The sequence below is a fragment of the Halichoerus grypus genome, chromosome 2, assembly GCF_964656455.1.
Source record: "Halichoerus grypus chromosome 2, mHalGry1.hap1.1, whole genome shotgun sequence".
Lineage (NCBI taxonomy): Eukaryota > Metazoa > Chordata > Mammalia > Carnivora > Phocidae > Halichoerus > Halichoerus grypus.
The window spans coordinates 61,264,385-61,273,738 of NC_135713.1; the positions used below are offsets into that span (position 1 = coordinate 61,264,385).

Here is a 9,354-nt window from a genome sequence, read left to right on the forward strand (position 1 = left end):
TTGGTTCTAGGTTTTCCCACCTGTAAAATGGAGTAAAATGTTCTTTTAAGCAGGATGAAGTCTTGTGTGCTCCAATTGCAGAGGACCCAGGTCCCTTTGCTCTCCATGTAATGCCCAGCACCTCAACTGTGCCTGACATGTGCTAGGGTTCAAGGAAGCAAGATTGGGGAGCTCCAGGCAAGTGCCCTCTGTCTGTGAAGTGAGACCTCTGTTCTACCACTCCTGGCTGTTTGCTCAGGGACAGGCCATCAAACCTCTCCAGGCCTCAGTCTGCTAAACTTTAAAACAGGACCTCTTTTTAGGGCGTTATTGAAGATTATGAGAGACAATGCCAGGCAGTATCTAACAAAGAACCCAGGACGAGTTTATTATATTATCAATTTGCTCAGTGAATGCCTGTACCTGCAACTCAAGATCAGCTGGGCAGCCCGGCTCTGCTTTCTAAAATGCAGTTTCTGAAGCGCGGCAAGCTGAAAGAAGACACATGCGGGATCAGCGCACTCTCTTTAATGAGAAGGGGATTCCCATTCTTACAGCAACAGGTAAAAACATAAATACGGGTGGGTGGGCGGCGGCAAGGCGGCAAGGGCCCGGGCGCCGGGCCCAGGCTCGAAGAAAGGTACACCCGGGCTCCCAGTCCCAACGGCCCATGTTCAGCCGGTTGGGGGTGCCCGCGGGCGTTTGGAGGGCACTCTGGGGGCGAGGGCTAAGGCACCAGGCTGCGGGATCAATCGCCGCAAGCTCTGTAAACGCGGCCACAAACTCTCCCGCGCTTGGGGACAAAGGCGCCGGGGACGGAAAAAGCTCCGAGGCCCCTGCGGGAGTGAATGTGAAATCCAAGGGACGTGGAGACACGTCAGGGGTCCTCCCTCCCCCGAGACTCAGTGTCCCTCTCTAGAGCTGGGATCGGTCGGGGCGCCCCAGGTAGGGCCCTTCCCTACCAGGCTCGGATACCGTGCAGCGTGGACACTCCTGAGTTGCCCTGCGGGATCCCGGGGCTCTGCACCGCGTTCAAGTCCCCGACGCCAAAGTTCACGAAGTTGTTGTTGGTGGCGGCCGTGGCCGACTGCGCCGGGGGCGGCCCGGCTGGGTAAGCAGCGGCGCAGCTGTAGCCAGGGTTGCAGGCCGCGCTGCCGTAACCCGGGTAGGCGGGGTAGGCGTTGTAGCCATAGGCGTTGAGGCCCACACCGTACGCTGGCGCGTAGGGCGCCGAGTCCCCGAGGCAGGGCTTGCCGTCGCGCACAAGCACTGGCACCGCGATCCTGCGGGCCGGCGGCGGCGGCGGCGGGGGCAGCCCCACCAGCTCCAGAGTCTGGTCCTGCCGCTGCCGCTTGCACTTGTAGCGCCGGTTCTGGAACCAGATCTTGACCTGCGTGGACGTGAGCTTCAGCACGCTGGCCAGCTGGTCGCGCTCGGGCGCCGACAGGTACCGCTGCTGCTTGAAGCGCCGCTCTAGCTCGTAGACCTGCGCCTGCGAGAAGAGCACGCGCGGCTTCCTCCGCCGTCGCGCCCGGGGTCGCTCCGCGCCGTCTGCCTCCGGCTTCTCCAGCTCCACGGCCTTCTGCAGTGAGCACAGCTCTGCGGGGAAACAGAGGGGCAGAGGGATGCTCGGTCAGGTCAGAGCGGCCCGATCCGCGGAGCGCCTGCCGGGGAATTAGCCCTAGTGGGTGCCACCCCGTGCTGTCCGGAGCGCCCAGCTGGGCTGCGGCTCGCTCTGCCCAGTGCACTGGGCGCCACGGACAGCTCGGTTTCCGACCTACAGCCAGTTAGCGTTTGTTGAATGCTTACTATATGCCAAGCATGGCTCTAGGCACTGGAGAACATAACACAAGCGAGGTCCGTGCCCTCGGGGAGTTCACATTCTGGTGAGGGTGATGGTCAGTGACTTAAGATTTCAGGCTGCAAAGAAAATAAAACCGGGTGATGCCCTGGGGTGAATTCGATTAGAGCTACAGTGGTTAGAGAATTTAGATGAAGGGAGACCAAGGCCTCACTCCAGGATCAGTCACACTGTCTGAAAATTATGGAACCCCGAAGAAACAGAAGGGGAAGAGGTGTTGGTTTGCTGATCGAAGACTCCCGCGCAGCCGCCACGGGGTTTGTCCAGCGCCCAAGAAGCCGCGGGTGGGCAGGCAGCCTCGGATCTTGCCCTGCCCGCCTTCCTCGAGTTGGATTCGAATTGGCAGCGGTCAATTGAATTGACCCGCCGGCAGCTGTCCCCGGGCCTTCCCTCTGCTCCTACACAAACCTTTCTAGGCTAGAAAGATCCCTTCTCGGTTCAGCGCAGCCCTTCGCCCAGCGCACCCTGCCACCTCGGATTCGCGCGGACCCAGCTTTGGGACAAGGTCTTCCCAACGTGCCCCTTTCTGCGGCCCCGCCCGCCTCTCCCCTCTCCCCGACCCGCGGCTGGCTTGTGCGGCGATCCCGCCACCTTCCGAGGTCCTCTCCTCCATTGCCTCGCGCCTTGAGTCGCGCAGCATTCTCTAACTTTTTCCAGAAGAGAACCCCGCGACCCCGGTAGCGTCGGGAAGCTGTGCCGGAACAATAAAGCTGCTAATCAGATTCCCGAGAGTTCGCAGTATCTCATTTTTAAATCAAGGCCTTTGTGCCCAAAGATTCCACTGTCATGGCACAAAGAAGAAAAAGCCCCAGAAACCCGGGTTACGGGTAGGATATAGAAGGTCCTGGGCCCTTCTCCAGTCGTGAGCAAAAGCCTATCTGGTGTGCAGCATTTTAACTTCTGTTTAGCTGTTTTCGGCAGAGCCTGGAAAAGACCCTTAAATCCAAAAGAGATTTTTAAAAACCCCAAAACCCTGATACAGAGAATATCTCGTTCTCTGTTCTACACAAACCGATCGCTAACTTCGTTGAGCAAGTCTGCTGCCTCCTGGGTCTTTGTTGGGCCAAAAAAAAAAAAAAAAAAAAAAAAAAAAAATTATATTTCTTTTATCTCTTGTTTTCTGATCTCAATCCAGCATTTCCTCTAAATCTCCGATTGGACGTGGGGCTCAGGGGCCCTGGCGACGACCTCGCTTCTCACACTCGGAGCCCCCTGCGTTCGGCCCTCCGCCCAGGCACTGGCCTCTCCTCCACCCAGGCCAGGATTTCTTGGCGGCGGCTTGGGACACAAAAGCGACCCCAGGAGGGAGAAGGGGCTTGTGTTTCCTCCTCACCTTTCTTATCAGCTCGAGGGTCCTTGGCGGGGTCGGGGTCGCCATAGGCACGCGGATAGAAGGCGGGGGCGCCTGGGAAGGCAGGAGCACACTTGGCCGGCGAGGGCGCGGGGCCCAGCTCGGCGCGGAGCTCCGGGAGGGCGGGCGCAGCGGCCTCGGGCCCCGCGTAGGCCTCGGGCTTGAAGGCGGCCAGCATGCAGGAGGCGGGCGCCAGCGTGGCCTCCAGGCGCGCCGAGAGCTCCCCGGCAGCCAGGCTGCGCTGCTGCTGCTCCAGGTTCAGGATGTCTTTGACCGAGAACGGCGTGGGCGTGAGCGCAGGGCTGGGGAACATGGTGGCAGCGCGCGCCTCACAGCGCCAGGTGGGCGGCAGAGAGCAGCGCTGCCCACGGCCTTCGGCAGCCTCCCTGCATGGTGCCCGCCGCCCGCCCGCGCACCCGCCTTCCAGCTCGGGTTGTGGCCAGGCGGCAGGTAGTGAGGAGCACAAGGGGCAGCAGAGGCGGGACCAGGCCAGAGGAGGGGGACTCAGCCTGCCATTGGGCCAGGGGCCCCGATGACAGGAGCGATGAGCAGTTTCGTGTCACCTAATATAGTCATAGGGCTCAAAAAAAAAAAAAAAAAAAAAAAATCCTGTTCAGCTTTTTAAAGGAACCGCGAGGCATTTGGAAGGCTCTCCTATTGCTCCTGCAGCCTGGCATTTCTCCATAGTACTAGCCTGAAAACCCCATCGAAGCGCATACCCGGGAAAGGACCTGATTCTTCTCCAGATCTGGCCTCTGGGCTAAGCTGGGTAGATCTGGGATTTGAAGAAATGTTGTTCAGCACCTAAAGCAGAATGGGAGAGTGAAGGATTGATGGGAGTGTTGGGGGAGGGGAGACATTTCCAGGAGTCTTATTAAAGGCTTTTTTATGCAAGGAAGAGTTTGTATAAGAAGAGCAGCATGGGGGAGAAGGTTTGATTTGGGGTGATGACAGGAGGGTGAGATTCTGGACAATTTTGGGGTTCTGTTTGGCTTGACTTACAGGGCCAGTCATGCCCCAGTAGTCCCCCTTTCCTCAGCAGCCCAGGCCCTGGGGGCAAGGTGGATGTTATGGGGTGGTGGATGGCCACCTTCTATAAGAGTAGTGCAAGTTATACATACACACACACACACACACACACAACTCCAGGGGGCATCAGTCACTATCAACCTCCTCTCAAAGAAATGACCCTCCCCTTAGTAATAAAACAAATCCAAAATCCCACCCGGTAAGCTCAGCTTCCTAGAAGAGATCTTCTAAGGCATCCTAGCTTCCAGCCACCCAGTTTCTCCTTTTCTGAAACCCACCATTCGTGCCTCTCACTTGCCCCTGCCCTTCTGCCTAGTAGCGAGGCCTTCAGGCCTCTGCGGGCCCCAGGACCCCTGGCCGGGCCCAGGTTTAGCTCTCAGGCAGGCGGGGCTCCCCAGAGCCCAGCCAGCCAGGATTTCTCAGAGGTCTCAGGGCAGGCTCCCAGCAGGGAACCCAGCAGTGGCGGTCGGTCCAGGTGCTCCAGGGAAGGGCAGGGCAGGGCAGGGCACATTGGGTGTCAATTTTTAGCCCCAGGGTCGGTAAAGTAGGGACTCTCCTATCAGACAAATCTGCCAATGTTTCAGGAGCGCAAGCTATGGGCCAGATCCTGTGCCGGTCCACCTCACCCCTCTGGATCCCTTGGGAGATCTGATAAAAGCTTGGGCCATCCCCTCTCCCCCAGAACACTGCAGAGAGGCACTTTATTTTGTGTAGTTTCAGAATCCAGGCAGGCAGAATGGCCCCCCGGTTAAGGTCGCCGCCTTACTTTATCTCTGGGGTTGGCAAGGCTTGTCAGGGGACAAGCGTCGATTTTCACAAGCCACGACCCAGGTTTGTGCAGGGAAAGCGCGGGCGGGGCGCGGGGACTTGCTAAGAATGGAGACTTGGAAGGCTCGGCTCTTAGTGGAGGACGAGTTGGGGACTAGGGAAGAAGTGCTTGGAATAGAAGAAAGGCGCGTAGGGACAAAGGCAAGCCAAGGCCATAGCTCAGAGCCCGAGACTGTAATTCGCGCTCAAAGCGCCGAGGAAACGCACAAAGCAGAGGGACAAGGTGGTGTCTGTCCTGAGCATGGATCTTTGGGTGCTCAAGCAGGCGGGGAGCGGTCAGGCAGCGCCGTCGGGAAGGGTGCCATCGGAGTAAGCACAGGCCTAACACTAGGACCTTTACAGCCCCTCATCAAACCCACACCTCCAGGACCTGTGGCCTCCGGGCTAGGGCGATGGAGAGTGGACCACCGTGCGGCTCTCCCGGAGGCTCGGAGCACTCGGACCCCGACTGCCGGGAGCCAGGCGCCAGTACCAGGCCCGGGCCTTCGCAGCGGAATCTCGCTTAGGATTTTCCAGCCAGGGTCCACGCGCGGTTCTGGAATTGTTAGCTGGGTCTGCGGAGAGATGCCTTTTTCAAATGTATGTGTATGTGTGGCGGGGGTGGGGGTGGGGGTGGAGCTCTCAAGCCCCCGGAACCCTCCTCATCCACCGACCGCGTAACACCCCAACTCGGGTTCTTCCGCGACGGACCTGCAAATCAGTAGCCTCTCTTCCGCCCGTCCTCGCCACGCTTTTGGACAATGTTAGTTATTGCCCTCAACTAACCTAGCTTGGGGGCCTAGTTCGCCTTTGAAGATTTTTTGGGGGGGGGGAAGTGGGAAAGGATGCCTATCGCCTAGGCGGTGACGTCTGGCAAACGAGCCACATCCGATTCAATTAAATGTCTCATTCAAAAGAGCTCCGAGCGAGGGTCCTGGGAGCGCTGTGAAGTGAATGGGCTGGTCGGGCGGCTCGCGATGACAGTTTGAAAGATTAGTGTGAGCCGACGCCTGAAATATTACCGTTTAATGGGGGACATCGAGGCTGCATCCGGGGTCCCTGTTTTTAGTGTTTTTTAAAAATTATTATTATTATTACTGTGTGTGGGTTTAAGAGAGCGTTCTGGAGGAAGGAAAAAAAAAACAAAAAACAACAACAACCAAAAAACAAAACCTGGCATTTCCTCTGCAAAACGAAGCGGTTAAGATTTATCACCTATTTTGGGCTATGGTTCCCAGGGCTGACAAATAGACCTGTGGGTCAGGTGTCATGAAAAGGGGAAGAAAGAAAACCTCCCTATTCGGACGAAGTGACTTCTCCACTCCCTATACCCTCGGTGAATCTGGTAATAATTTCCCTTGGCTCTAAAACAGGCCTTAACGTTGCCAGAGAGAGTAAATCCAGGCAAAATCGAAATTGGGGCGACCCACGCTGGCCTCCACAGAGAAATATCCAAGAGCAATTGCTAACTTTTATTTGTAGTCCTCACTTTCTGAGTAAAACTTTTTGTTTTCTTTAAATAGAAGTTGCAGTGGTTGGGGGTGGGGAGGTACGAAACTTGATTCTCCAGCTTCACTAGGGACACATCTTCCTTCCCAAGGGCGGCTGACCCAACCTGGCCGCCTCTCTAAGCCGCACTTTGGCCAAAACAGCAGGACAAACAAACAGCCTTCAGCCTAGAGAAAAGGAGAGAGAAAGAGAGAGAGAGAGAAAAGGAGGCAGAGAGGAGAGATCGAACATCTACCCATCTATTCCCTTGCCTTTTAAAGAATTGGGGCTTTAAGATGAGCCAAATTCCAGATGACTTGAGCGCATTCTCCGCGCATAAAATATTATTAATTGAAAAAGCAATCGGCACAGCCCGAGCCGGCCCCCCTTTCCTGCAATCAGCAGGGCCCGCCGCAAAAGGTATATATGATTAATTGAAAGATAAGCTGGAACTATCACCGGGAATGTCATTAATGCGCCGGGGAGACGTCCATTGGAGACAGGCGGCGTTATCCGCGGCTTTATCTTCAACAACGCCTCGCTCTCCGCCCGCGCCGGGGAAACAGATGGGGGTTTCTGTCTGGGACGCTCGCCCCATGTTTATATTTTGGGAAGAATCGCAACTCGTGGGAGTCCCCGGCGGGCCCCCTGATAAATGAACATTAGCACTTTTTCGGACTACTGTATCAACAAAGGGGCTGCGGCGCGGCAATAATTGGCGAGAAAGCAAACAGAGGGCGGAGAGCGCGCCTCTGCTCTTCGTCCGGCTGATGGATGAGCAGCGGCGGCTGCGGTCCGGCTCCCGGCCCTCAACCCGGCTCCCGGGTCTGGCCGCGGGGCCCCTCCGCCGCCCTGGCTTCCTTCCGGGCCCGGGGTTGGGGGCGGGGGACGACTCTGAGGGCTACCGCTCTCGTCCTTGGCTCCTGAAGACTCCAGGCGGCTTCCGGGCTCTGGGTTTTTCCCGCCGCGGGACGCGCCTCATTCAGGTGGCTCAGCGAGTATCAAATTCTCCTTTTGCCGCTGTTTCTAGAGCTCTCGCTGGGTGAGCCACACGCTCTCACCTATGTCATCGCTGATCTACTTATCTCGAGTACTGGGCAGAGGAGAAAGAGGCTCAGAGAGGTGAGGGGACTTGCTCAAGGTCACACAGATGGAAAGTGACAGTGTTAGGATTTGAACACAGGACTCACTACAGAGTCCTGAATGTTTTCTTTTAGTGCACGTCGCTGCCTCCTAGAGCCACGCCAACTGGAGAGGAAGCAAGACACTCCTCCTCCCCCCATGCCCACCCCACCCGCACTCCCGCAGCTGGAGCAGAGGACCAGGCTGATGCAGGTTCCCCAAAAACCTTCATCAACGAGGAGGGGCCTCCTGCAGTAAGACCGGTTGAGAGAAAGAGAAGGACTATTTAAGATTCTTCTTCCTCCTCCCCCTCCTCTTCTTTTGGTAACGGCTTCATTGAGATTTAATAGGTGTAAATCACATACTATACAATTCATCCCTTTAAAGTATACAATTCAAGGATTTTTAGTAAAACCACGGAGTTGTGCAACCATCACTCCATTAATTTTAGGACATTTTCATCACTCCTAAAAGAGACCTGTAGGCTTTAGCCATCACCCCCAACCCTCTCCCCCATTTCCTACCTCCCCAGCTCTAGACAACCACAAATCAGTCTACTTTCTGTCTCTATAGACTTGCCTATTCTGGACAGTGCATTCAAATGGAATCATATTTCCATTTCACTTAGCATTACGTTTTCAAGGTTCACCCGTGTTGTAGCATGTACAAGTACTTTATTCCTTTTTATGGTGGAATAATATTCTATTCTATGGATATACCATGTTTTGTTTCTGCATTCAGCAGTTGATGGACATTTGGGTTGTTTCCACCTTTTTTTTTTTTTTTTTTTTGCTATTATGAATATATGAATAGCAAAACCCCCAGCCCAGCCCACTTTACCTAAAATCCAAAGCTTTAGAGGACTGAGGAATTTTCTTTCTCCTCCCTTGATAATTAACCCCATCCTTCCCTGAAGGCTGGCTTAGAAGGGCCCTGTGCTCTGCTGTTGCTGTCTTGAAATTCTTGATAAGTTTTTTTTTTTTTTTTTTTTTTTTAAAGATTTTATTTATTTATTTGAGACAGAGAGAATGAGAGAGAGAGCACGTGAGAGGGGGGAGGGTCAGAGGGAGAAGCAGGCTCCTCGCTGAGCAGGGAGCCTGATGCGGGACTCGATCCAGGGACTCCAGGATCATGACCTGAGCCGAAGGCAGCCGCCTAACCAACTGAGCCACCCAGGCGCCCTCTTGATAAGTTTTGAACAAGAAGCACCACATTTTCATTTTGCACAGGGCCCCACAAATTATGTAGCTGGTCCTGCTTTGGGGCAGTCTGAACAGAGCCCTGGAAATACTATCTTCATGTTCCCCTGTTATCTGTCTGGCTTTTGCCCTAGGATCAGCCTCTGCTAGCTAGCTAGGACAGGCAGGAAGTCCCCTGAAGTGCTTTGAGGGCTGTCTATTGAAAGTTGCTTGGCCATAGGAAGGTCCTGAGGCCCACAGAAGGGGGAGCAGGGAACAGATTTACCTGGCTGGGGGATATTGTGCATGTATATGTATGAGTGTTTGTCTTTGTGGAAGGGGGGAGGGTAGTGAGGGGAAAAGCTAAAAGAGTGGGCCAGAATGTCCCCCCAGCCTCCAATGACTCCACAGCCTAGTCACTATTGGATGCCGGGATGATTTCCTGTATTTCTTCACCCATACTGCCTGGGTGCCCACCATGCACCAGAAGCTGGGATTGCACAGCCCAAGTCACACCGACCCTGAAGGAAGCCGACTTG

General features: G+C 55.3%; 1 protein-coding gene across 1 annotated transcript; it reads right to left on the reverse strand.

Annotated features, from left to right (window-relative positions):
• Nucleotides 1–937: 937 nt before the first annotated feature.
• NKX2-5 (NK2 homeobox 5) lies at nt 938–3,504 on the reverse strand. Its single transcript, XM_036120339.2, has 2 exons — nt 3,174–3,504; nt 938–1,578 (listed from the first exon to the last, which is right to left on the reverse strand). Exons 1-2 carry the CDS (start codon nt 3,502–3,504, stop codon nt 938–940), a joined length of 972 nt encoding a protein of 323 aa, XP_035976232.1.
• Nucleotides 3,505–9,354: the final 5,850 nt, after the last annotated feature.

Excerpts from the sequence above, each read along its gene's own strand:
- NKX2-5 (XM_036120339.2), bottom strand. The coding sequence starts at position 3,504 with ATGTTCCCCAGCCCTGCGCTCACGCCCACGCCGTTCTCGGTCAAAGAC. Across the intron at positions 1,579-3,173 it reads CCCTCGAGCTGATAAGAAAG|AGCTGTGCTCACTGCAGAAG; the intron begins GTGAGGAGGAAA and ends GTTTCCCCGCAG.